Source organism: Danio rerio, chromosome 12, assembly GCF_049306965.1.
Source record: "Danio rerio strain Tuebingen ecotype United States chromosome 12, GRCz12tu, whole genome shotgun sequence".
Classification (NCBI taxonomy): Eukaryota; Metazoa; Chordata; class Actinopteri; order Cypriniformes; family Danionidae; genus Danio; species Danio rerio.
Window position 1 is genome coordinate 10,903,977 of NC_133187.1, and position 27,994 is coordinate 10,931,970.

The 27,994-nt window shown below is 36.3% G+C and overlaps 2 protein-coding genes and 1 long non-coding RNA gene across 5 annotated transcripts; 1 reads left to right on the forward strand and 2 right to left on the reverse strand.

Annotated features, from left to right (window-relative positions):
- Nucleotides 1–257: 257 nt before the first annotated feature.
- ndc80 (NDC80 kinetochore complex component) lies at nt 258–12,889 on the reverse strand. 2 transcript variants are annotated; one of them, XM_073917565.1, is made up of 17 exons: nt 12,651–12,801; nt 11,532–11,626; nt 11,346–11,426; nt 11,090–11,216; nt 9,749–9,921; nt 9,533–9,635; nt 7,798–7,887; nt 7,601–7,694; nt 7,339–7,439; nt 5,287–5,431; nt 4,930–5,135; nt 3,140–3,286; nt 2,970–3,059; nt 1,648–1,740; nt 1,118–1,248; nt 929–1,031; nt 258–531 (listed from the first exon to the last, which is right to left on the reverse strand). In XM_073917565.1, exons 2-17 carry the CDS (start codon nt 11,618–11,620, stop codon nt 406–408), a joined length of 1,899 nt encoding a protein of 632 aa, XP_073773666.1. In that variant the 5' UTR covers nt 11,621–11,626; nt 12,651–12,801; the 3' UTR covers nt 258–405.
- On the forward strand, nt 12,022–14,984 carry LOC141376765 (uncharacterized). The gene is made up of 2 exons (XR_012387857.1): nt 12,022–12,956; nt 13,665–14,984. It is a non-coding gene; the product is annotated as an uncharacterized lncRNA (long non-coding RNA).
- On the reverse strand, nt 14,755–27,990 carry mki67 (marker of proliferation Ki-67). 2 transcript variants are annotated; one of them, NM_001277446.2, is made up of 16 exons: nt 27,872–27,990; nt 27,226–27,326; nt 24,979–25,060; nt 24,770–24,885; nt 24,578–24,641; nt 24,415–24,484; nt 22,075–22,920; nt 21,706–21,938; nt 21,115–21,595; nt 20,895–21,016; nt 20,622–20,796; nt 20,424–20,549; nt 19,095–20,047; nt 18,667–18,721; nt 15,852–18,518; nt 14,755–15,301 (listed from the first exon to the last, which is right to left on the reverse strand). In NM_001277446.2, the coding sequence occupies exons 2-16, from the start codon at nt 27,312–27,314 to the stop codon at nt 15,207–15,209; spliced, it is 6,174 nt and encodes a 2,057-aa protein (NP_001264375.1). In that variant the 5' UTR covers nt 27,315–27,326; nt 27,872–27,990; the 3' UTR covers nt 14,755–15,206. The 2 variants fall into 2 exon arrangements, with proteins under 2 accessions (NP_001264375.1, XP_017213956.1); XM_017358467.3 differs by lacking the exons at nt 24,770–24,885; nt 24,979–25,060; nt 27,226–27,326 and having other exon boundaries at nt 27,872–27,979.
- Nucleotides 27,991–27,994: the final 4 nt, after the last annotated feature.

The window sequence follows — 27,994 nt, forward strand, 5'->3', positions numbered from 1 at the left end:
AGAAAGCAGCCGTTTATTTGCATTTTTTATTAAACCTTGTTATTCTTTCTAGTCAATAGGTTAAATTATCAAAGAATGTAGTGCTAACACCAGGTCTAAATTTCACAAATAATATTAAAACAGGCAAATTTACGAGTCAAAAGAAGGTTTTATTTACAGACTAATTAAATCGAACAAAACCAATATACTGAATATGAAAATAATATACCTTAAGAATCTGTAAACAATGAAATCAAACATGAACAATAGACGTCACATTTAGAAATGAAAACACATTTATTAAAATGATGTAAATACAGGATAAATACAAAACATTTGATTCTGTATTTAAAGACGTTTCTGTGGTGCTAGAATCAGTAAATTAGTCTAATAGTAAAAGTATTTACAAAACAGGACAGTTAAGCATTACAAGCTGTTGGCTTTCTTAATGAAGTTTTCCACCAGATCTGTGAGCTGGTTAATGTCAGCCTCATCCTCACGGACGATATCCTTCAGCTTGTCAAACCTTTTCAACTGCTCATCACAGTGTTTCTAGAAGACAAACAAAACATTTTGGTTAAAAGGATGATAATTGACTTATCAAGTAGACAAGTAAAATACTCGGTAATGGTAAAGAATAGGGTCATGTGTAATGGATGGAGTGTAATTTAAAGACACATTTATTCAAATTTTACTCGTTTCAAACCAGTTTGAGTTTATGTTGAACACAAAAGAAGACTGAAAAGAAATGTTGAAAAAAACAGCTACCGTAGACGTCAATGACAACATTCTTCAAATTATCTTGTTTTGTAATCTTTGTTGTCAATGCACTCTATGCCACTTTTAAGACTAAGGCCTAAAATGGTTTTGAAATCTTACACTTTTTAAAAGACTTTTTGCAAACTCTGCAGCACATGTCAAGTCAAGGTAAGGGAATATCATCACATACCTCAACAGCAAACAGGTGGTTTACTGTGGAACTGAAGAGATCAGTCATATTCTTGACCACCATGCGATTCTTCTCATTAGTTTCCTGCACGACGACGTGATACCTGATGAAGATCATTGAAATAAATGTGAATAAATAATGAACAAGAAACAGAATTAAAAAAAAAAACAGTGGAAAAGAGATTCTCACTGTTGTTGGGCAGCTTTGACTTCCTCTTCAGCTTCCTCAATCCCCTGCATTACATTCTTTTCAAAAAGCTTCTTATGAGTTTCGGCAGAGTCCAATTCAGCTGCCCACTTGTCATCCTCCAGCGCCATTTCCTACAAACAGCAGAATAAGATCAATCGCATGCACAAAACAACTATTTAATATGTATCGTTTCTGAAAATGAAGGATGGTCACACTTTATTTTAATGGTCCATTTGTTGAATTTAAGTTACATTGCAGCTAATTCTCACTAAATTATAAGTAGACAGTTAGGTTGGGTTTTGGGTTAGTGTAAGTTAATATGTACAAGCAAAGTTTCTTATAGTCAGTTAAATGTCTGTTGAAGGAGCAGTATTAACAGATATTAAGCAGACAGTCTACTAATACTCAAATGGACCATCAAAATAAAGTGTTACCTGAATGACTTCAATTTCCATGCACTATTTATTATCCAAGCATATTTTTTTAATATTACATTTAAAACCCAAACGCCCCGTGGAGGTGTATTTTACCTGCATGGCATTCTCCAGCTGCTGGTCGACTTTGCGAATCTGTTCCTTAAGCTGCTTAATGTCGTTCTCCTTATCAAAGATGTTGGACTTCACCTAATAGACAGATGCAGTTGTACATAGATGAGCTCACCTTTATAGGTACATGCAAAATCTAGTGCACAGCCTACCTGAATCTTAAATTTACCTAATTAAACAGGCTGGGACTAACTGCAAAAGCGGTAAATAAAACAATTGTATGATCAAGACGCCTTTTATTAAGTGATTCACAACATAGCGCCAATTTCAGTATCAGCAGATGACAACTGCTTATTCGTAAAGCTTTTGTTATCGGCTCAATATAAAACATTAAATTATAAAATCGACTTCTATTTATCTGCCTATATTTTGGTTATAAGTGTGCTAATATAAAACCCACACAGAAGGTAAAAATGTTATATAAATGGCAATAAAAATGTTTAATGAATAAACTGCCAGATAAAGTTTACGGTGTAAATAAAACTGTTTCCAGAATAATATTATTTACTACATCTACCCATTAAAAAAGATAAAAAACACATGCTTACAACCAGAGAACTAAGCCCACTCTAAGCCAAATTTTTTAAACCTTAAATGTTAACTTTCCTGATTTAATTTTTTTAAATATATACATAAAATGCAATTGCTAAATTTCCATATTTACCTTATTTTGCAACGACAATACATTACAGTAGAAAAAAAGAAAATACCAGTTTGCAACCTCAATTAGAAAAACAAGCTGTTTTACATGGTTTAAAATTAATGGATTACAATGCCTGCACCCTTTCTTATGTGAAAAAGAAGTTTAATAATGAACAGAGAAACATGCAGGTAGTGTGTTGAGCACTCATCAGACAAAAAGTGTGTACAGTATAAAATGACCCTAAAGAAAGATTACATTTTGGTAAAAATAAAATGGCAAACAAAAATCCCGGACATTCCAAGACTTGGACAAAAAAAACAAACAAACAAAAAACACAACTGCTCTTCAGGCAGACTACCTCTCTTGGAGTGTTTGTGGACGAGTCGCTTTGATAAAAGGATCTGCTGAATGCTAAAATCTTAATCAAATCAATCAAATCAAAAGCAAATAAATGTTTCGTAAAAATAATACATGTTACAATGCAAATATTTGGAAATAACAAATAAATAATGTATTCTTTGTACAAACTAATAAAAAATATCTGAACTAGCATATCTTGGCAGATTCTGAGAGAATAACCAGACCAGGATAATGAGTCACCTCAGTGATGCATTATACTAAACAGGATTGAATGATGTTCTCCTGAAAATTACAAAAGCCTCACCTGTTCAACAGTCTCTTCCAAACTCAGATTTACATTAGAGAGTCTGCTGAATTCTTCCTCCACCTCAACCATCATGTTCTTCAGAGGATTCTGCAGAGTTAAGAGTCAGATAAAATCCTTAATCATTTCAAAAACAGAGTCTCTTTGATAGATGGCTGTAGTGACTGTACCTGTATCTGTGTCTTGTATTGTGTAATGGTAGTGGCACTGTAATCAGCTCTGATCTCAAAGTCATGACCACAGGCATTCTCTGCTGATAGCGGGATGAGCTTTAGCTTACGACCCAGTTTATTATACTCAGCAACTTTCAACTCCGCCTGCAAAAAAATGTCAATTAATAAAGTGATACATTCTAGTCTAGTCTGTATGTCAATATCATTAATCAAACTGACCAAATTTCTAACCTTTGATATTCATTTATGATTTCATAAGCTAAAACACTCACATACATTTGTTTAATATAATAGCTATATATATATAATCATATATTAAAGTGGGTAGTAGTTCGTTAAGTTATAAGTAGATGCGGGTATTGCATTTGCATTGACTTTTTAGACATAAAAGCTTATTATGCCCCTTTTTACAATACATAAAATAAGTCTCTGATGTCCCTAGAGTGTGTATGTGACGTTTTAGCACAAAATACCCCACAAATAATGCTTTATTACTTATAAAATGGCCCCTTTTAGTCTTTGATCCTAATTGCGTTATTTTGGTCTCTTTAAATTCAAATGAGATTGCGTTTCCAGCCCTTTTGAAAAGAGGGCGGAGCTACAAATGCCTGTGTCAGCATAGTGACAGATTCAAAAACAAGATTAATGTCTTATGCTACTGAGTGAGACAAAGTCACTAATGGGCAGGGCAAACCCCATCTGATGGCACATACAAAGGTAGAATGTCAATCAAAGTGTTTCTGAAGACTGTTTTTATAAAATGTGATTTTAACAAATAAAAATTATACATCTTTCTAATTAGAAGCTGGTTATAATCTCACTGTTGCCACAAACGAACCGTGTTTAAACCCCTTATAAAAGTCACTGTTATTAGGTCTCAATTAAACTTTCTGTAGACTGATTAAAGCCTGTGTTTCATAATAAGAGCTATAATGTTGCGTTCACACCAGACACGAAAGAATCATCAATTGCGAGTACATGTTAAGTCAATTCAAAGACGCAAATAGACATCCTGCGACGCGATACATGCGAATGAGGCGGCGCGAATGAAGTGGTGCAAGTTGGAAAATCTTCACTTCAGTGGAAATTTGCACCGCCTTAACCAATCAGGAGCTTTCTCTTGTAGGGGTGGGATTATGATGTATCGCCGTTGTTGGTGTCCTGGGGGAAAATCCTCCTGCCCACACCGGACTACAGTTCATCAAGCTGGGCTCAGCTAGGTCTAAGCACTGCTGAAAGCTTCCATCATACAGGTAAAGTTTCTGGAGGAGTTTGAGCTCACAGAGCTGGGTGCACCTCAAAATGGATCTAGTGGACTCAGACACAGCTCTAAATGAATTGATGCTGTTTATCAGCCTTCCTAAAGCACAAAACACAGCTATTCTCTCAATAAAATCCATTTAAGGCATTTAGCAATGAAGCCACAGTCACCGGACAGACAGAAGCCCTGCCAATGACACGAATCTGCTTCTATTGTTCAGTGAATTTGACGCACAAATGAAGCAGGTAAACTAAAAATATTCACACGTCTTTTTACGCACGAATAGAGTGATTTATCTGCGCATACCGTGTTTGGTGTAAACACAGCATAAAAACACAGATGACGTTTTTTCTCTTTTCTGGCACAGGTCGTACCAAACTTAAAGCCATTCATGCTAATTAGTTCATTCCTGAATTAGACTGCTGTGTTACACTGAACATGACGTATTCAATGTGAAACACCTGTGTGTTGAGAGTGCATCTGTCAAACATGACTGTAGACCATCAGACTGGTTAAAAATCCTGACCTTCTCTTTGGTTTTAGACAGGTTGACCTCCTCGTTCCAAACCAGCTGCTCCCCCTCCTCTAGGCTCTGGCTTAAGCCGTGAATGGTTTGCTGTAGTTCATTCCTCTCTCGATTAATGCGTTCAATATCAGCTGGAGTAAACTTCTGATTCTCCAGGATGTGCTGCAGCCTCGTCCTCTCCTGCTTCAGACCCTCCAGCTGCATCTCTGCACAATGAATGTAGAGGAAGTCACAAGTTTGTCATATGTACAGGGTACAACGACCTTAGCATAAGTACATGATACTTGTCATTGTACTTCTGAACTGCTGTGACAACATACAACATGCAAAAATCAGATGTATTTTATATTCTCTCACCAACAGCCTCAAGCTCCTCGGTCAGTCCAGCAGATTTATTCTCCAGTCCAGTTTTATGAGCCTCTAGAGTACAACGATAGTTCTGCAGCTTTTGTAGATCCGTCTGTAATCTGAGCTTCTCCGTCCTCTTGCCTACTAAACGATCCTGTCAACACAAGCATTCCGGTTTTGACTGGCTCTGTTATTCTATATCATTGTTCTTCTATAATTAGAGTTAATGTAAATAGGAGAGGTGTAATGATACATGTACAGACGTCCCGGTTCAACAATAAATACAGTTTTTTTTTTTTAGGGTTTTTAAAAATCGCACCATGTTGCCGTCAAATAAAGTTGTCATTACAATTCCCTACTATAAACAGAAGCTTGCAATGCTTGTCCGGTCCCCTGCTTTGAAACTGACATTGACAAACACTGCATGTAAAACATGGCACTCATGTGTGAGGCACAGCACAAGAGTGTATAACAGTCACACATACCCATCAAGCACATCTACACAGAAAAACAATAGAAATATAAAGACACACAAGCCAGTCTGTGGTTCCTTTGCTATAGGAGCAGTGATTGAACACAAGTTGACCACTGCACGCACTGTTACATCAACAACAGATGAATAGACATCCAGCTCTGACATTTCATAATGAGATTTCTGTTTAAAGCTTCTTGAATCTTTCATTTTTTAATGTGCAAGTATTGTTTTTCTGTAGTTTTAATTTAATACAGTCTCTAGGAATGTAACGATTCACCCGACTCACGATTCGATACTCTCACGACTTAGTCATGGTTTTTAAACAAAATTATTTAAAACCAATTTTGAGGTGAAGAGTCCTTTCATTTTTTTCTTAAATGCTGCACATTTTTTGCAGAAATATTATATTTTTTGCCATAAATAAATTGCTATTTAAAAAAAAAACTAATAATGAAAAAAAACTACAGAAGACTCAATATAAACAAACTAAAACTGTGCTGGGATATTTTAAAAAAGAAATATCAGCATACCTATGTTTTTTGGCATAAGCTGAGGTTTTTCACATTTCCCCTGCTGATAAAAATAAAAACTTTTTCGCAGGGGTTGGAGAAGGCAGGTGTGGAAATGAAAGCCTGATGCATCGTGTGATCTCTGTAGCACTTGTCAGAGCAAGTGGAGCCGCAAATCATCTGGTCCGCGTGGTTTGGCTGTGCATCACATTCGTTGTTCTGTTAGTGTGCATTTTTGCAGTATTTGCACAGTTTGTGTTTTGTCTGGCACACTTCACTGCTGTCATTTTACTCTGCCTCCCTACCTCTTGCTCGCCGCTGATGTGCAGGTAAAGAAAGCTTCGACCTGTAAACCCTGCGCCGTCTCTGTTCAAAACATGTATCGTGATTCTTTCAACGTTTGTATCGATTGTAATCGTCACATATTTGAATCGATTTTCAAATGACTCACGGTGAATCATCACATCCCTAACGCCCCATTCACACAGGGCATCAGCGTAAAAGCTTTTCATTAACTTTGAATGGATGTTGTCAGGCGTTGCCGAACTGCATTGTGGATCCGTCTGCGCCACTTCAGAGGCTTTGCAGAAGTTGGGACTAGCTCAACTTTTCAAGCACCGACAGAAGCGTCAGCCAATCAGATCGCTGTATGCAAATACACCAGCTAGACAGTGGCCTATTGCTGACTGAATTTCATTGGCTGAAGCTGCTATGACGATGGCGTTAGCCCCAACTTTAGACACGCCTTCAGTCAAGCGTTGACGCTGAAGCCCCGTGTGAAAGGGCCGTAACAGTCTTCAATTAACAAAGTTTTTTTGTGTCATTGTTTTTCATTTTCATATCACAAGAAGCATTTCAGTTCTTTAACTGATTTTGGCAAAACAAATAATGTAAACTCAAAATAAAAAGAAAAAAGCCAATCGATTTGTTGCTTATTCCCGTATAGAACAGTGACCCCAAAACCATACAAGGCCTGGCTTATGTGTACCGTAACACAATTAATAATTAGAACTCTTGAAACCTTTGGTTGATTGAACCTTGAAAAAACAAGAAGAAACACTTATTAAACAGACTCACAGTTTGGCTCTCCCTTTCAAGTCTCTCCACATGTTCCATCAGCATGCTATGCTTCTCCTGTTGGGAATGTAACAGCGCCTCATCCACATTATACAGCTTCTCTGAAAGAGTAAAGAAAACGTAATGATCGTAATTCTTTTTTTTTATTATTCGCATATTCTGATGCTACCAAGAGAATAATATCCATCCACTTACACCACTTCATCCAAGTAAGCATTAAAAAAATCACTCTTCTTCATCATCACTCTGCGCCACTACTTACTTAGTTTATAAAGAAAGTCGTCATCCTCATCATCAAACGTATCTGCTCCCTGCATGAACTTGTTGTAGGTATCAGAGCAGTATTCCATAATGAGCTGCAGATGCAACACCGTGCACACATACAAATTAGGAAAACCTGTAATGTCTAAAATAAGAAAATAAGTGCTGCACAAGATGAGGTGTTGTTTGATAGAATACCTTGTTGTACTCTGTTCGGTCCTCTAAATCACACAGCTCATCTGAGAAGTCAGAGAACAGCAGGTCCTGCTCTCTTTGACCACCAAATAGCTAAGAAAACAAAATCTGCAAGTCAGTCAAAGAAACAACATCGGGCTTCACGTTCAAATACAAATGTTTGAGGTCAATATCTAAATGATGAAATGTTCTAGTTATAAATATCCACCGATGAACCCCCATAAAACATTCTATAGATAGAAGAGCTAAGAAAACAAAATTGGGCTTCATGTTCTTATACAAATGTTTGATGGCAATAAAAGCTATTTATTAAAAGAAACTGAAAATAATTAAGAGGAGAAAACCAAGTCAAATTTAAAAACTAATTTACAAAAGTAAAATACCATGTTAATACATTTTATCATTGCTAATTAAACTAATAGTAAAAAAAAAATAATAATAATATCTCTCAGTTATATTTTCTTCAGATTAGTTTAAACTTTTATTTTGTGTTTATTTCTGTAGCGAAGTATTTTTTTTAATAATACCACAACTGTTAGTATTGGTACTGGTAGAGGTATGTTCTGCTGTGCAGTCCAGTACTCATGTCTGCATACAGTAAAACAATACAAACTGAAAACAGCAGCATTAGACTACATATTTTCAGTCTGTATAGTCCAACATTTAAATTATTGATCAAACTATTTTCAAACCCTGTGACATAAAAAATGAATTAGACTTTAGACCAGCGGTTCTCAAACTTTTTTTCATCAAGTACCACCTCAGAAAAAAATAGTCTCTCCAAGTACCACCAAAATGAGAAGTATTGAAATACGTAGCGTAGTAGACCAAATTAAGCAACTACAGCTCTGCACAGTTCAAAAACGTGTCAGATTAGTTACTATTATTAAGAATATTTATTATTGTCAGCCACTTTAAACATTATAAATAGTCTGAACGTTAAGACTGTACTGTGCTTATATGTAAAAAAAAACAAAAAGAAAGACTAAAAACATCAACATTTAAATTAAAATGTGCTTTTAAAGTTAAAAATGGTAGGTTACTGTTCATAAAAAGTAAAAAGAAAATTGCTGTACTTAAATGTAAAGTATTAACATATCGTATATATGGGCTATACGTTGTCATATTCATATACAAATCATTTTGATAAATTTTTACATATATGTAACATGTACATATTACATATTTGATTCCTCCACGTACCACTAGAAAGAAGCTCGAGTACCACTAGTGGTACACGTACCACAGTTTGAGAACCACTGCTTTAGACGCATTTGCTTGAAAAATCATGTACGCACCAATCGATATTATGAGCTATAGCAGGGGTCCTTGTTTATAGCAAAGAGCCATTTCTGGCATTTTTAATGAGCCACTGGGTTTAACCACAGTGCTTCACATGCGCATTGATCAAAACAACCTTTTATTTTAAACTAGATTCTAATTAATTTTGCTGTAAAAAATGACAATGAAAAGGCTATTGTAATTGTGTTTCCAACAGGAAACTTATTTCTAGTAAACTGTAAAATATTATTGAAAGGAGACAGCTGGAGAGCCACATATTTTTGGCCAAACAGCCACATGTGGCACACGAGCCATAGGTTCCCTACCACTGAGCTATAGGTAAAGTGACAATGCCCATTTCTGGTTAAAATAAGAGGTCTTCTTTATGCTACAACATGATGTGGAAACCAGCAATAGTTCAGTTAATATAGTTTATAAATGTTTGAAGAAGAGTTACCTTGACAGCATCCATGAGCCAGATGAGAGCTCCAAGAGCCAGAGGCCATGTGTGAGGAGCACCAATGGAGTACATAGAGCTTTTTGAGAGTGCAAACGGGTATCTATGAAAAAATATTTACAAAGTGGTTAACTCTGGCCAATGTGTGCATTAGATCAGTTTTATTTGAACTACTGTAAATTGTACAGGGTGTAGTGATAAAATAATATTGATTACCCCAAATCTTTGAGCATTCTTGGGATCTCTTCCTCCACTTTGGCAGTAGGCATTTGAAAGGATGGTTCTAAAAAATTGTAGATAAATTCGTAAATCTTTAAAAACTCTTTTGTGGATGGAGACTGGAGAGCCTTCACTGTGATGCTGCCTGGAAAGCCTCTGTCCACTAGGAACTAGAAACAATAGGAAAATAAATTCACTGTAATTAATTTTGGGCAATTCAATTTCTGACTTTTGATTATAGCTTAACGTTTCTTAAAAATCATGAGCTAAACTATTTTTTTCTTTGAAAATAGAGCAATATCTAACTGTTCTGGTAATAAATATCCACCAATGAACCCCCATAAACCTCCTATAGATATAAATTATTGCGTTATTTACAAGAAATCTGACCCATACAGGTTTGTGCAAATATGTATGTTATGGTTAGAAGAAAAATGTTGGTTCCCCTTATTAACAGCACTAAAAAAAATATTTTACATATGTAATTTCAGCAATTTTTAATAGCATGAGCACATGATAATAGTAGTTTAAAAACGTGTAAATATATATATACACATATATACACATATACAGTTGAAGTCAGAATTAATAGCCCCCCTAAATTATTAGCCCCTCTGTTTATTTTTCCCCCAATTTCTGTTTAACAAAAAGAAGATTTTTTTTCAACAAATTTCTAAACATAATAGTTTTAATAACTCATTTCTAATAATGGATTTATTTTATCTTTGCCATGATGAGAGTAAACAATATTTGACTAGATGTTTTTCAGACACTTCTATACAGCTTAAAGTGACATTTAAAGGCTTAACTAGGTTAATTAGGTTAACTAGGTAGGTTAGGGTAATTAGGCAAGTTATTGTATAACAATGGTTTGTTCTGTAGACTATCAAAAAAAAATGGTGTTTAAAAATTAAAAACTGCTTTTACTTTAGCTGAAATAAAACGAATAAGACTTTTTGGAGAAGAAAAAATATTATCAGATATACTATGAAAATTTCCTTGCTCTGTTAAACATCATTTGGAAAATATTTAAAAAAGAAGAAAAGAAATTAAGGGGGCTAATAAATCTAACTTCAACTGTATGTATATGTATATGTAGAGAAATACAGATGCTATAATAGTAAAATTAACATACAATACTTAAATAATTGACTTTCACATACGTTAAGTTACAAACTGTACATGCTTTAAAACAAAAAAATCATTTAAAAACATTTCAATCTTTGTTAATTGCAAGTGCCTCAGTTTAAGGCCCCTTTAAAAAAGAAAAAAAGGATGACTGATTCCAAACTGACCCTATAATCTTTTAATATACAAAAGAAATCAAACCAAGCATACTTCATAAAGCTGCTTGATGCACTGCTGAACAAAAGCTTTGTCATGTAGGGCTCTGGGATCCTTCATTTTCTCTGAGCCCCCATAACTACCAAACATGCTGTTCCTCTGGCCACCTGCCCCAATGCCTCTGTGCAGAAGTAAAGAGAGAAAAGCATTAGGTTTAATAAAAAACAATACAGGAATACAATGCACTAAATGCTACAAATCATGATCAAGCAACATCTGCTCATATCTGATTTTTCATGTTCAGACTCACTTTCCAAAAAAGCTGGTTCGCCTCTCAGATGTGGTGGACTGAGGTTTAGGTATGTTAAGCTTCCCAAATGCATTGTCCTTACTGAAATTGAATGATTGTTAGCATTTTACATTTATCGCAACAGAAACATTATGCAACCAGTTTAGACCAATAATGTACTATGAAAAGAAAAGACTGGGGTTGTACTTTTGAGGGGTGGCATTGATCAGGCTCATCCTGCTGTCTGTCACACGCATGGGCATCTCCGAATACCTGCTGCTGGGACGCCGACTCATCTTGACCTTTAAAAACACACTTTTCACAGGCAAGACAGAAAATTCCCCATTATCATCTCAAGGATCAAAACAATAAAAGTAATATCACTTAAAGATAGCTTTTGTTTGTTGTGTTTTTTGCATTTAATGCATCTCCTGTCTATTACAATGTCTGTAAAATCTTGTCAGTAACTTTTCGGCTAAGAATCATGTAATGACACATTTAAAAAAAATTATTTAGGGATCTTGGTGTAGCCGCTAAATACTGATTATAAATCATTATACTATACCACTATTATTCAAACAACTACATTTTACCCATCTGCCAAGTTTTTTTTATTTAAAATATAATAACATTAGTAGGATCTGATTATGATTTGTTTTAAAATCTGATGAACACACATCAGAATAAGTGTGCTATCAAAATATGTTATCAAAATAAATCTGAAGGACAATGGAGTATCACTTTATCTTAATTTTGATATTTAAAGGTATCTGAAACAGTAAAGCAGACACCTAGAGGTAATGTTGGTTTTATATTCACATATTCGTTCAGTGACAATTTGTGACACACTCCCTATATTGTATACCACGGTACTTTGTACATTCTGTCTGAAATAACCTGCAAGTATGACTTGAAAACAACATTAACACTGTTTATTTGACTGTAAACAAAGTTGTAAGTTACTTTGATAGTCACTAGCTGCTAATATGATTTCGCTATTTAGAGTTTGCAAATAACACTTTTATGAAATTATATTATTAAAGGGAAACTCTGAATGTGCGAACATAAAACTAACTTTAGTTACCTCTAAGTTATAGCAGACACTTGCATTGCACATCTATATAACGTTACGCGTTTAACGTTTGTTTTTACGTTAAACACGCAGGCTTAAATTACAATAAAAACACGGAAACGTATTATTCATACATATTATTGAAAAAACCTATTCGTCTGCAAAAAGCATTAAACATTCATCAACTTTACTTCTTTACAACCAAACACTCCTTTAGCTAGTAAATAATTTGGAAACAAAAACAGTAACGTTACCTCCTTTATTATCTTCAGTTGGAGGACGCTTCTCGGTTGGGTTTATAACACTGCACTGCAGAAATCAGCATATCAGATGTAACTTATCCGTATATTAAACACCAGCGGCATCAGAATCAGAAATACGGCGGGTTTGGTATTTTACACCAGTATTTTCTTCCGTCGATGCTTCGGTTAAATTTCAAAAATTTCCGCGACCGCAGCTCAACGGATCACTCGTATGACGTCACTGGCTGTTTGAGCTGCTGAAGCCAGTGCTGCCATCTGCTGGTAAGGCGGAGAGTGCGCTGGCGAAATCTACTTATGGTATGCATGACTTTGTATATAGTTTTACACAACAATGCGTGATTAAGGAAATATTGAACGATTTGGGACAGTACAGACAACTTTATATTCATGTATCTATCACAGTTATTTGCATATGTGTGCTGTGAGTGATTTGTTCATACGTTCATATTAAACTTGTAGTATTTTGTTATTCAAAAAAAAAAATTGCAACTGTTAATGTAATCCATTTACAATTTAGATTCATTTTATTTTGGATTTACTCCATTGGGGACTCTAATAATGTATTTACTATACAAACCATATATTCTATCCCCTACACCAGCCCTCACAGAAAGCAATCTGCATTTCCACATTTTCAAGATACTTCATTCTGTGTGATTTATAAGCACGTTTACTCTGTGTGCAATCAGATTTACGTCCCCATTAGACTTTTTCTGTATTGGATAGGCTTGTATTAGTTTGGTGTTAAAATATATACATTTTAAATAAAAAAAAAAAACTTTATTTTAATACTAAATAAAATGCATATGCACATATCCTCTAATATCCAATAAAGTCAAGCCTAAAATTGAATACAAAAACTCAAAATAAATACATTAAATCAAATTTTATTTACAGAAAATGCAGTGAAACAATCATTACGCTCACAAACAGTTTCGGATGTTTTCTCTTCAAGTTCTTCTGAAGGTTGTCTATCTGATTTATCCATTTTCTTTCTCCTTCCAGTTTTCACAACAGGAGCTTGGACCACCTCTTCAGCTGTAGATTCATCAGGACCTTGTGGCACATCAGCACTGACATCATGAATGCGTTCAATTGCAGCATCATTGGATGAAGGTTTGCTCTGTCTTTTCCATCTTCCTTCTCCTTCAAAGTTTCACAACTGGTGTTTGAACCAGTGAATATACAGATTGAAAGCTGAATCTTACAAGAACAATCCATTCCAGTTTTTGTAGCACTTTATGATGTAAATAATATTGTACTTTGAAAAGATATGTTTTAAATACAATAGAAGCAACTCTATTTATTTGAAAGTACCACCAAATATTTTCCTCAATGTGACTATATCTGTCAAACTCGTTTTTAGAAAACACTTACCTTTGCGGTTATCATATTTGGACAGGTGTATGGGCACGCAGTGTTGCCAATTTAGCAACTTTTCATATTACTTTGTTTTTCATATTTTTTTCAAAACAAATTTAGCAATTTTTAACATCAATTTACTTTTAGCAATTTTTAAAAAGCGAATTAAAATTAAATTGCTAAATCAAATTTAGTAAATTGCTAGCTCAGATTGTTTTTCAACTGTTAATTTACTGATATTTGTCTACATGCATAATTGTTGGTTATTTAGGTAGCAATAAATTCAAATAGTGCTATAATCGTTGTCACTTTCACAAATGTTAGTTTCACAGGTTAAAAAAGCAAGCTGTGATTGTTTAAAAGAATGTAACTGTTCGTTATCAGTGTTATATTTAAAAATCAAAATTATATGTTAACAAGAACCTATTTATTGTGCATCTAGAGACATGACAGGCTTATGCTTGTCAAATACCACATGATGACATCACTGATATGCAAATCAGTGTGTGATCTGGCAACATTTAGCTACTTTTCATTGGAAATAGTTGGCAACACTGTGTGCACATGTGTATGAATGTATTCATGTTCTATTGCAGATACCTCCCTCACAACATACTTTTGACATGTTTGCTGATACCTTGCAACTGGCACATTTTCTAAATGTATCTGTAGTGAAACTTAACCTTTAATATCCTTACATCAATGAATCAAACATGACAAATTGAATAGAAAATGAGGTGACGGATATTTTTAATGAAAACTTAAGCATGTCACATACACATTCACCAGAAAGCCACATTACATACTCTTAGGCTCAACAACTGTAAAAGCCTGATTTTGCACCCCTCAATTATTTTATTTTTAATACAGTACAAAAAGAAAAGAACATGAAGGGAATATAGATGATAAAATGTGTCTGTGAAAGGTTAACAGTTCAAGAGTTGAAACAGTTGTAAAATATTTTCTTAAAAGTAAAACCATGTTCGCCTGTCATTTTAATGCCCCTTTCAGGAGTTTAAGAGAACATGAAAAACATTTTAGTTTACACACTCTTCTCTAAAAAAAAAAGCAGCTAAAATTACTCAGAAAAATTAATAGAAAAAAGCCATAAAGAAATGGTACAAACACAAACTAAAACTAGAGATCACAGAGAAAATATTAAGACCACTCTGTAAGATCAGTGCTTTACTTCCTCCTGGTGCGCCTGACGGGAGCTGCCACTGTAGAGACGTCCACTTCCTCTACTTTTTTCACACCTCTTCCTCTTCGAGTGCTAGTTCCTGTGAATACATAAAAGTACAATAAATATGTGAGGGGTGTACTCGTTTTTTGTTGAACACTGTAAATAACCAGACACGTTAAATTCTTTACCTTTTACTTTGCAGCCCTACAACCTTCTCTATAAATTAATGTTGTTTTTATCATCCTCAAAACAACACTATGCATGAAATATTTGTGAGCTTAAAACATGTACATTTTTCACATGTACATTACAGTATTAAAAAAAAAATTCTTTTTTGTTTTTGAAAAGCTTTACACAATGACAACTGTTTAAATGATCCTCACACATCATGAAAAATGTCACATGCGACCAGAGTTTTACACTGGGGTTGAGTGGAAAGTGTCAATTCATTAGCAGCAAAATTATTTTACAAGCATCAATTCTTTATTTTTAATGATCGATGAGTCAAGATTCATTAAGTTCTACTATTAAACTTCAATCAGTATGTCATTTTCTATTTTGTTGTTGATAAAAGTTTAGTTATGATTTCAGATTTTTACCCATTAAAATGGATGATTATGAAAACAAAAAACATTTAGTTTTCTTACCAGAAACAGGCTCTTGAGTCTGAGCAGGTGCTGGATCTGTTTGTTGAGCTGTCTTTTTCTGTCCTCTTGCACTTCTATTAGCAGTCTTGGAACTGGCCTCTGTCTTGTCTTGTTCGGCTTCAGGTATTTTTTCTTTGCTTAAGACCTCTTCAGCAACATCAGCGTTGTTGGCTACTCTGCCTCTTCTCTTTGGCAAAGGTTCCTTAATTACAGACTCCTCATTTATGTCCAAGACCTCATTCCTTTTCCTTTTGAGGGGAGTTGATGCCTTACCTTCACTGGGCTCTGATTTGGTTGCTGTGGAAGCCACTGCCTTTCCTCTCCTCGTTGTCTTGACATTCAGAGATTCTTCTTGAGAGTCTTCAACAAGAAGGTCTTCTTTTTTTGCTGCTGCTCTCCCTCTACGGCCTCTGAGTGGCAAGTCAGTTGATTGGTCTGATTCAGTGGGGGATGCCTTGGATGGTGATTTGCATAATCTTCTGGATTTCTTCAGTTGTGGTTCTATTACATCTGCTGTAGGTTCAAACTCTTCAACGTCTTTAGCAGCAACCAAATCTGGGTTCCAGTTGACAGCTTTTGAGGGTTTAGTTTCATTAGCTTCCTCAGTTATGGAAGATGTATTGATTGTAGAGTCCTTAGCCGAATCCTTTGTTTTTCTTCCCCTGCTTACTCTTTCCACCTTATCAAGTGGCAAAACTGCTGCATTAATTTCAGAACTAGTCTGTATCAAGGGACTTTCTTCTTTCTTTGTTTCGGGTTCTTTTGCTCTTCGTCTGGTGCTTTTAACAGTCTTAACGGTCTCTTCAGGTGAAGCTACATCCTCTGTAATCTCAGGCTGTGACTTAACAACTGCTTTACGTCCACGGCTGGGCACAACAGCAACTGGTGGTACAGGGTCTGCAACTGCACGACGACCTCTTTTGACAGGAACTTCTGCATCAATTTCAGTTTCCTTTGCAATAACGTTCCTTTTTCTGACAGACTTCAGAATAGGGGCCTCTGCTTGTTCAGGCAGACTGACATCCTTCTCTTCAGCTTCAACAGAAACAGCCACCTTTGACTGCGTTGTCTTTCTACCTCCCCTTACAGATTTTACCACAGTTTCAGTTTGCTCTTCTGTCACAGGTAAATCTATGCTAGCATCTACAGTAGGTTGGTCAACCTCCTCAACCAAGATAGCCTTCTGCTGTTTGGCCTTTCGTCCTCTGCCAGATTTTACTACAGGGGCTTCAGGTTCTTTAATATCATTTGCCACTGCCACAGTTTGTCCATCAACCATTTCATCATCCAAAGTTTGGTCCTTGACAGATTCTTGTTTAGCCTTCCTACCTCGTCCTGATTTTGCTGCAGATGTCAGTGGCTTCTCATCCACTGCAACAGTAGGAGTGCTTAAAACTTCATCTAATATCTGAGCTGGCTCAGTTTTTAGGTTTTCCTTTCTGGATGGCTTTCCCCTCCTAGCTCTAGTAGCAGGGATAGTTTCAGTAACTTCTGGTGCAGCATCATTACTCTCGCAAACAATTTCGAGTGTTTTCTCTTCAAGTTCTTCTGAAGGTTGTCTATCTGATTTATCCATTTTCTTTCTCCTTCCAGTTTTCACAACAGGAGCTTGGACCACCTCTTCAGCTGTGGATCCATTAGGACCTTGTGGGACATCAGCACTGACATCATGAATAAGTTCAATTGCAGCATCATCTGATGAAGGTTTGCTTTCGGTCTTTTCCAACTTCCTTCTCCTTCCAGGTTTCACAACTGGTGTTTGGACTACCTCTTCAGTTGCAGATCCATCAGGAGCCTGTGGTACACTAGCATTTATCTCATAAACTGGTTCAATTGCAGCATCAACATCCGATGAAGGTTTGATTTCAGTTTTAGCCATCTTTCTTCTTCCAGGTTTCACCACCGGGACTTGAATTGGCACTTCAGTTTCAGGTACATCAGAGCAATGTTGGTCACCAGTACTGACATCAACATCATCTTGCTTAGCTTTTCTTCCCTTCCTGGTTTTGGGAACTACAGGCAAGCATTCTGAGATCTCAATTTTCATGGAATCTGCTGGCACTTGGCTAGCCTCAATGTTCTTTTCTTGTTGGTCTTCATCATTTTGCTTAGTAATTCTACCACGAGCTGATTTTCTGACTGGGCTAGCAGTGATTTCAGGAACTTCAAGAACTCTCCTTCCTCTCCTACCCTTGGCAGGGCTTAAAGGCTGTTGATCAGTCATTTTATGCTCTTCAATTAATGACGATACAGCTGGTGCTTTGGCCACTTCATTTTTATTTTTTTGTGCCACTCTTCCTCGACGGCCATGCTGAACTTTGTTGGAAATTGAAGACTTCATTGGTTCTTCATTCTCTTGCACAGCAGTAGAAATGGTTGAGTTAGCTTCAACTGTTGCACTGGTATTAGCAGAGGTGCACACTTCTTCAGACTGCTGAATGTTTTTCTCATCTTTCAAAGAAAAACGGTCTTCAATGACTTCAACCGATGCAGATTCCTCATTAGCCTGAGCTAGGAGTTTTTCTTTGGGAATGTTGGCCTCAATCTCTGTATCAGTGACAGATTCTACTGCTTTAGTTGTAAACATATGATCCACAGATTTTAAAACTTCAATCTCCATGATTTCAACTGGACAGACATTTTCTTTGTCACTTTCCTTAATAAAATCTGCAGAATAAAACAGTGGTTTAGTTGAATTTAAGCATTCACTCATGTTTCTTTTGAACAATGGAACAAAATGTATATAATTTCTAAAACTTTAGGGAATGAGAAAAAACAAAATAAAACAAATGTGCATTGAAACATCTAAACTTGCCTTCAGCTGGAATGACTGCAGAGTCACTGTCCATCACTGCAACAGTCTCTTTTACCTAAATATTAAATACATGATAATGGGTTAATTAAAAAATACACTAGAGCAGAGGTGTCAAACTCAGTTCCTGAAGGGCCGTAGCTCTGCAGTTTTGTTCCAACCCTAATTAAACACACTATCAAACTAATTGAGTCATTTAGGCATCTTTAAAATCTTGAGGAAGTGTTAAAGCAGGGATAAAAGTAAACCGTGCAAAGCTGTGGCCCTCCACAAACTGAGTTTGATACCCCTGCTCTAGACCATGTTTAGAACAATCAATTAATGTCCTGCACCACTATAAAACATTTAGTTTAAATGAGGGGACAAATACATCATGACAATAAACTATTATCTACAAATTAGATTGCTTAATAAGTGACCTTGAGATTTACCTCATTGGGCAGAGTCACAATTTCTTCTGTGCAGGTAGAGTTACTCTCTGGTTCTTCAATAAGCTCTTTAAGATCAGTAAAATCTTCTTCTGCCAGTGCTTCTTTAACTTTAGGTGTCTTCATTCTGCTGATGCCAGACTGACTGCTGACAGGTTCTCCTTTTTGCTTGGGGGACTTCTCGATAGGAGTCTGCATGAGCTCTTTTATACCCATTTGATCTTCAACTAGCTCTCCTTTGTGCTTGGGTGTTTTCATTAGTTGTTGAACACCAGTGAGATCCTCTTCAACTGGATTTCTCTTTTCTCTAGGAGTCTTCACCAATCTTTTCAGACCAAACAGCTTCTCCACAGGTTTTCCCTTCACTTTCGGTGTTTTCATCAGTTCTTTCACACCAGTGAGGTCTTCCTGCTGCTCAGACTTTTCTTTAGGTGTTTGGGGTGTTTTCAGAAGCCTCTGAAGACCAGTTGCACATAAAACAGGGTGGCTTTTCTGTTTCGGGGTCTGCATCACTCTTTTCACTCCAACCATGTCTTCTACTGGAGCTCCTCTATATTTCGGGGTCTTTAGGAGTTCCTTAATACCTTCTAGACTTTCTTCCTGAGAAGGTTTACGGTCCTTGGGTGTCTTGAGAAGTTTTCCTCTCAAGTCCTCAATTGGTTCAGCTCTCTGTTTGGGTGTCTTCATCAGTCGCTTGACTCCAGTTAGGCACAAGGATTGAGCTGCTTTCTGTTTTGGGGTTTCAACTACCATTTCACAGGTAGCCTGCTCTTTCTCTGTTTGGTCAAGAGATGGGATTTTTAGATCTGAAATGTTGTCTTTGTTACTTGTCTGACTTTCATCTTCCATTAAACTATCATCCTGATTGTCCAGAAGAAGTCTCGTTACTGCCTCACTGTTGTATCTCCCACATTTGGCAGTGGAGACAACACTTAAGGGAGATACAATCATTTCACCTGTGTCAGAAGTAAAAAAAAAAAAAAAAAAAAAAAAAAAAAAAAAAAAAAATGCACAACTATCAGTGACATCTAAACTCTGTACAATAGGTTACAAATAGCCAGAGCCAGACAGAATCTGCAGACATTTTTGCTCTTGCTGAACAGAATTTTGTTAAGTAAAAAATAAAATATATATTACTTAAAATGTGCAGATTTTTGTTGAATAATTTTAATTAACCATACACATTTGCATATAAGATAATTACAGAAATTAATATAAAAAATATATAAATTGAATGAATATATAAATCCCGCACAATGAAAGAAATAAAACAGTTGCAATAATGGGCGAAAAAAAAAAAAAAAAAAACCTGCACATGACTAAAATAATTACCCAATTCCTCTGGTGTTTTCATCACTGAACTCTCATCTGGAAGGACCTCTGGACATTCATCATTGTTCTGGACAAGAAGCTTCTTAGACTTGCTGTTGGCTGGTGTCTTAAAAATGTCTGCAACACCTAAGACATATACAGCATTTAAAGTCTGAACTAATTCCTTACATAAACTGCTATATTCAACACTAAACAAACCTGTAAAATCCTCATCCATTTTCATGTCTTTCTTGGATAGTGCCACGTTGGGGACTATTTTAGGTGCAGCACCAACAAACTGGTTCGTTCTCATGTGGGCTTTGCCAACGACAATGGTTGCAGGAGATGCTGCATGCCCAGTGCTGACATCATTCTTAAGCCTCCGCAAAGGTGTCTGCATGGTTAATTAAATGCAGTTTGTAAGTTACAAGTTTTTCAGTAATTCGTTGAACAAATTATTAACCCAAAACAAAAAAATCCACTTTATTTTACCTTTGGTTTTGGAGCAACAGTTCTCCTGACCACGTTGTTCTTTGTAGGTTTTTTGTTAGTTGCAACTTCTATTTGAGGTTTGGTCTGACCAAACTTCACAATATCAGCCCAAGAGGTCAACACTTAAAAAAATATATAAAAACAGACATTTATAATGAATAAATATACATAAATTTAGTCTTTAAAATAATAAAATATAAAATAAAGTGTCCATCCTTACCTTTAAGATTAGCCCGCGATGCTCCGCTGCGCCTTGAACGCATCACATTAAGCGCACTTTTAAGTGCACTCTTGGGAGTTTTTCTGCCAGAAGATTTCATGCTCTGCCTCTTTAACGGTATCTCTGGTGTTGCATATTTCTGAGGCACATCTAAAAACGCTTCAGCCTTCTCCTCCTGGACAGGTGATGGGGTACTGATGCGAGAGATTGAAAACCGCCCCTGCACTCTCGGTGTACCAGTTAAAGATATGTCACCTGCAGCTTCAACTGCTGAAGTTGATGCTCTTCTAGCAGATGCAGGTGTCTTGGGCGTAGCAGGAGTTGGTGTAGATACCTTGGCTACAGTAGATGGTGATTTTTGCTTTGGTGATGGAGTTTTAGCCTTGGTAATAGGCGTTTTTTTGGCAGGTGATGGAGTCTTCACTGACCGTTTGGGTGAAGCTTTTTGGGCCCCTGTGGTGATTTCATCAAGTCGAAGAGCCTAAAATAGACAAAATAAGCAAGTTAAAAAGGTTTGTAAGCAGGTTAGAAACATCAATGGTAACAAATATTAAACATTGGTAAACCAAACCTAAAAGTTTTAAACATTACCAAAAGACCAATTGTGGATGCTCTTCGTAAAAGAGACTGGGATTTCTGGGAAGGTCCCAAACTGCGTCTTGGAGTTGCTCCACGGCGAAGGGGGGAATCGGGTGGCAGGCGTTTGTCAAAAAGCTCTGGACTCAACTGACCACCAAAAGACACTCGCTTCCTCTTTGGTTGAGGGACAACCACTTTTGTATGGGATTTAATACCATGAAGCTGCCCATTAATTGAAGTGTCAGCTTTAGGACAAAACAAATGAACTAATTATCATTGACAGCAGCAAACATTTTCTATTTATCCCAAAATAGTGAACATCACAAAATGACAAATCCATAAAAGAGAAGAAATAATAATAAATTAAAAAAACAGTCTCACCTTTGTTTTTAGAAGCTGATGTTGCAGCCTTATTCTCCTGCGGAACATCTTGGGCCTGAAACCTTTTGCCAGCATTTGACCTTGGAGATGTTCTGGGTGACAATTTCACTTCACTGGTTTTACCATTTGTGCCTGGAGTCTGAGGCTGGTTCTGATCCTGTGACCCACCACTTCGCCTTCCTTTAGGGGACTTGGGAGTATTCTCAGCTTGTGGCTCCAAGAGAATTTGCTTGACTACCTCACCAGCACTAAACTTATGTGGCGTTGTCGAGGGTGTTCTCTTCTGGGAGACAGGAGTTGTACTTTTCTCTGTCATTGACGGGGTGTTACACCCTACAGACTGCACATCATCAGAAGATTTCTCTTCCAGATTTGCATTAGCTGAGCTCTGAGGAGTAGCTAGTACAGTAGCTTCTTCAAAATTGGATTTTGAGGACCTTCGCTTCTTGGCAGATGGCGTTATCTGTTTAGACGTACTTTTGACACCTGCAGAGGTAACATCTTCCAGATTTGTATGAAATGAACTCTGAGGGGTTGTTGATTTAGTAGCATCATCAGAACTGGATTTTGAGGATCTTCGCTTCTTGGTAGAAGGGGTTGTGAGCTGTTTAGGAGTACTCTTTGCATCTGCAGTGAGACTTTCCTCATGACGCTGAGACCTTGCAAGAGGTGTTTTGGGTTGCTCTGACCTCCAAGGTGATTTAGCAACAAGGTCTTGTTTGACCATTTGGTAGAGCTCACAAAAAGGGGACATACTTTCCTTTTTAAGTTTGGCATCTTCTGGCTCTGCCTCGGCAGTTTGTTCCACAGTAGGTGGCAAGTTTGAACCATCTTTTAAACAAGTGTCTGCAAGCACATCATGACAGATGATGAGATTAAAGTGTAGCAAAAAGTAAAATAAATAAATTTTTAAAAAAATTACGAGGTGTGCAAACTCGTCAGGCATGAAAAAAATATACAACATTGATGCTAATGATTACTCGATGATCAATTAACTGTTGGGCCACATGGGGATAAGAATAATTATTAATTATGCACTAATTATTAATATGAACAAATTAATATGAATTTTAACATCAATCTAAAATATGAATGTTTTAAGCATTGTTTATACAGAGCAGAAGCAGTGAACATGAGCAAGAAAAACTGCAATTTGGACATTTAAGACTTTAGCCATTTCATCTTGCATTTCTCAGCAAATAGACAATATTTTATAGAAAAACAGATTTTACTACAGACATATTCATTAAAATTAATAACTCAACATTAAGGAACAGTAAGATACACATCCATTAAAAAAAAACAGGTAAATTTTAGGTTTTCTATGGATTTATTGACTTTTCCTCTAACTTTATTTATTATTTTTCCCTAATATATTCACTGGAGTGTATTCATTTTTGCACTGTGATCTTAAATTACTTTGATAAATACTGCTACTACTGACAACCTGTCGGTCTTCTGAATGCTCATGCTGTCTGTGTTTAGTTAAAATGCAGATGTTAATATTTAAGTATTAGACTTTGAATTACTGCTCATGCCCAGGGCCAGACGGAATCTGCAGACGTTTTTTGCCATTTCTGCGAAGAATTTTGGTAAAAATCTGCAGATTTCTGCAGAATTATTTTGGTAGTATCCAGCGGAGTATCATAACTAAAACCTTAATATATATAATAAAAAGTAATACATTAGTGAATAAAAACTGAATAAATTCAGATTTACATATTTACTCAAGTAAATAAACAGAATTAATGATGGGCTAAAAATCTGCGGAATTCTGCGCGCAGATTCCGTGTGGGCCTACTCATGCCAAATAAAAAAATCATCTTATTTACATGTGTCAATTCTCTGTGTAAGTGAGACCCTCTTGTGTTCTCTGTTTGCATATAGTAAAACATGAAGTTCTTGTTCAATCAGGTCCTTTTATGCTTAGTTTATAGTCTGATAGAGTTTACAAAGTCTCAGATGTGCTGAGATTCTGATAAAGACTGTGCTATCAAGACAGAGCGAAACCTGTGTGCTTATTCTGTTTAAGTTTTAAATGTAGCATGTACCAAATTTATTCGAAACCAAAGTCCCTACAGTCTTTGTCTAAACTCAGTCAACAGGGAATGAATGAATTTAGGCAAATCGAAATTATTTATGAGCCTTCTGACTGATATGTTGATATTTATATCACTGCAATTACAATTAGACCCCCGCTCCTCCACTCCATTTTTCTTAATTTAGTTCAGGACGAGTCACGCGAATGACCTATTTCAAGGTGAAATTGACAAATTATGCCAAAAAGTGACAAGTTTACACCCCTGCATTACAGACAATAAAATTACATAAATGACCAACCAAAGGAATGCTCTGACTTCCTCTTCTCCACAGGCACAGGTGTGCCTTTTTCCTGCTGCTCTTGCAAAGCCTACAATAAAGAACAAAAATGTAACAACATAGTAACAAACTAGAAATTAAAAATACCCATCATCTGCTTGCAAGACTCGCATTAAGTACTCACCTGAACAGTTTTGTCTTTTCCAGACAGCCTCTTCTTCGGTGTTTTAGGAGGTGGGTACTCAAACCTGACATTGACAGGTTTTTAACATTAGATTATACTGACAGGGAATTTTTTATTATTACAAACATGAACGCATTATAAAAATGTACAAAATTAAAAAAATAATAATAATAATCAAAAAAATAAACTAACCTGAAAGAACGATCAATGATTGTTATTAAATCACCATGCTTTAAACGTTCTGACTGATTAAAGACTTGTCCATTTATACGTGTTGGGTTCACAGAGCTCAAATTGGTCAAAATGAGCTTGAAAAAAGAGAGGAAAAATTAAATTAATGACTGCTGTGGAAAATTAGTTCTTTCATAATAAGGAAACTTATAATGTAACAACATTATTACCTCTTTGTTCTCATTCAGCTCAATTTTACAATGCTCTTTCGATACCTGCGGCAGCTGAATCCGAATATCACAGTCCATCTTCCTAAAAAGGAAAGGAGGTGAAAGAAGGTAAAAACCTTGTACAAATTTAAGGATTTTTAGTTTAACCATACAATAATTCAAATGTTTAAATAGGCTATTCTTGCAAAGCATGTTGCAATAATTGTGTTTTTGTAGACACCCTATTCCTAGTCTTTGATTGCTAGAATAATTCAAAATCCTTTATTCCAGCATGATATAATTATGATCATGCATTACTATTACACCAGGCACATTTAAACCCTTCTTTCACATCGTTATCTTATTTGTACACATATTAAGACATAACTAAATATTTAGCAAGAACACTGTAGCATAATTACATGAAAATTGAGGCAAATTGTTTTTGTAAAAAGTTAAATAAGTGTTATATTTGCACATTTGGACTTTCAGCTTCCAAGTATAATTTCGGAACAGTATTCTTTGGAAATCCAATTAGTCAATAACCACTAAAGTTCAACATTGCTCACAGTCAATTAAATAGTGCTTATGTTGTCTTGAAGTCATACTTGCATGCAGTTTCAGACTCAATATTCAATACTTAAGTGGCATGTCACAAACTGTCACTGGTCAAAAATGAACGAATGTAAAACAAACTTTACCCAAATTACATGGAGTGCATATGGTTTGTGTAAATTCGCAATAGCGCATTCTGATTGGCTCAAGGGATTGTCTACGTCAAATGACATCAACGAAAGACCGCCTGGCAAAGGAGTAACGTTAACGCACATGTACCAAAAAAGTTCTTTGTGTCACTAACCGTTTAAACAAACGTTTACGTTTTAAATATTATACACTCTTACACACTTCATTTACAAATAGAGTAACATATTGGTAGCCTTATTTAGTTACTTTCAAAGGTACCTCAATGTATATGACGTTTACATTACACGAATGTTGACATTTTCAGCAGTAATACAGCGAAGTAAACGTTAAAGGGCCATGAAACCCCCTCGTTTCAGCAGGGTGTTTTCACACCTCCACTTTGGAAAAAGTCAGAAAAGTGGGGGTGTCCAGCTCTGTTTGGGGGGAGTGTCGGAGGAACTAAAGTGGGAGGGTGTGGGAGTGTCTATTTGGGCACGCGCGAGTTTCAGTCAAAATACACACACAGGAGAAAGAGATGATGTTTAACCTACATGGACATCTGTAGTGGAATTATTTGCCAAATTATTAACTGGTGGACTTTAACTGCAGTTTGGCTCTTTCATTCAGGGAATTCATTCATGTCCCTCGCGACAAACACGATATTTGATTCGAGGATCTGCTCTAAGCGTGTATTTTTCATGCAATGTTTGATACCGCACGGCGAATGACAGAAAAAAACTCCACATTTCCCGGAAACTTAGACGCACACGGCAGGTAACGTCAGAAAGCCGCGTGTGTTATTCCGGTCACAAAATGCGGTGCTAACATGTTTGCCCTCAGTGCAATAGTTAACTTAATTCGATACGAACAAACTGAATAAACAAAGAGCGCTGGTCGCTCACTTACCAAATCTGTAGAGACAGAACAATCACCAGCAACTAGAGCCGCGTCTGAAGAGAAGACTACATCCGGAATCCGGATCTCAGCGTTTGCAGATGAGAACAGCTCTCAGGTAAACAATAATCCTCCTTAGACACGTAAGTTATTGTTGTCGCGCGTCGCGTACACTGTTAATCCACACGTGAGTCTGAGCTCTCACAGAGAGAAAATGAAAACGAAACTTAACTGCAGCAAAATTTAAAAGCAACACTTCACGCTTGTTTTGCCAACACAACGTGGCGTCTCTGTGGTGTAAAGACGGTGACACTAATGAATATTAATGAAGTTGCACAATAGAGCGCGCTGATTGGTTTGAACCAAGGCTTACTCATGCATTAATGCATCACACTGTAAGACGTAATAAGGCACACTCTGGCACAGACGCCCAGTCTGCACGCTGGAATACAACGCTATTATGTCATGACCGTGACGCAGCTTCAAAAATTCGTTTCAAACAGGAAGTACGAATTTGCTTGAAATAACGCAAAAACAACCAATTTACACTTTTTAGTGAAATATAGGTGTCCTAATAGTGTTTTTAGCAGTGTGGGACACATATACGACTGTCAATAGCTCAAAAAATGTGTTTTGGTGTTTCGTGACCCTTTAATGCAAGCCATGATGACTATAAAACGTGTTACTGACCTTCCGAAAAGACAGGACGCAGTGAGGGGGAATTCGGTGCCATCTCCTCCATTTCTCTTGATCACCACAATCTTTCCCAGCAAAGGCATATTAAAACTTACCTTGATCACCAAACAAAAGACAAGAGAAACAATACATATGTTAACTGTTTGAGTTTTCATAGACATGACGTTAAATGGAGCATTGTAACGCTTCTTGAACTTCCAGCACGCTGATCATCAATAACGTTACTAACAAAGAGCTTTAAATAAACTTAGTTAATGCAGTTTCTATAAAACGTTAATTATTATTGCATTAACCCGTGCATTTAAATACACAATGACCATAAAACATTTAAAAATATACATAACGTTAACAGCCAATTTACAACTTAAATGTCTATAGTCATGTAACGTTATTGATAGTTTCATTATTTATTTGGGTGTTTGGTAGCATTGCGTGTTCCCTATTTACTACTTCTGTGAACTTAAATCAAACATTTGCCAAAATATCCGTGGCCACACTAAATGAAAAATAAAGCCAACAGTTGCCGATCACGTTTAGTTTGCTAAACAACTCGTCTCCCGACAGCGCATTAACGCTTTGTGAAATAGAATTAGGAAGTAGCTAAATAGTAACGTTATCCGAGGATTAAGCATGACTTTACCTGAGGTTCCGTAGATCAAAACAATAAAATATATTCCATCGATATCTCACTGATCGCTCCAGCCGTTACTAGCTGCTCTTACTAGCACTAACATTAACAACACTATCCACAGACACAAGAAGC

What these genes read in the sequence shown, in the direction of transcription:
- ndc80 (XM_073917565.1), bottom strand. Translation starts at nt 11,620, where the DNA reads ATGAGTCGGCGTCCCAGCAGCAGGTATTCGGAGATGCCCATGCGTGTG. An exon ending in CGAACCAGCTTTTTTGGAAA is followed by an intron (nt 11,217 to 11,345) that starts GTGAGTCTGAAC and finishes ACTTCTGCACAG; the next exon opens with AGGCATTGGGGCAGGTGGCC. An exon ending in CGACTTTCTTTATAAACTAA is followed by an intron (nt 7,440 to 7,600) that starts GTAAGTAGTGGC and finishes TTACTCTTTCAG; the next exon opens with AGAAGCTGTATAATGTGGAT.
- mki67 (NM_001277446.2), bottom strand. Translation starts at nt 27,314, where the DNA reads ATGCCTTTGCTGGGAAAGATTGTGGTGATCAAGAGAAATGGAGGAGAT. An exon ending in GAAAAGACAAAACTGTTCAG is followed by an intron (nt 24,485 to 24,577) that starts GTGAGTACTTAA and finishes TCTTTATTGTAG; the next exon opens with GCTTTGCAAGAGCAGCAGGA. An exon ending in CATCCACAATTGGTCTTTTG is followed by an intron (nt 21,596 to 21,705) that starts GTAATGTTTAAA and finishes TGTCTATTTTAG; the next exon opens with GCTCTTCGACTTGATGAAAT.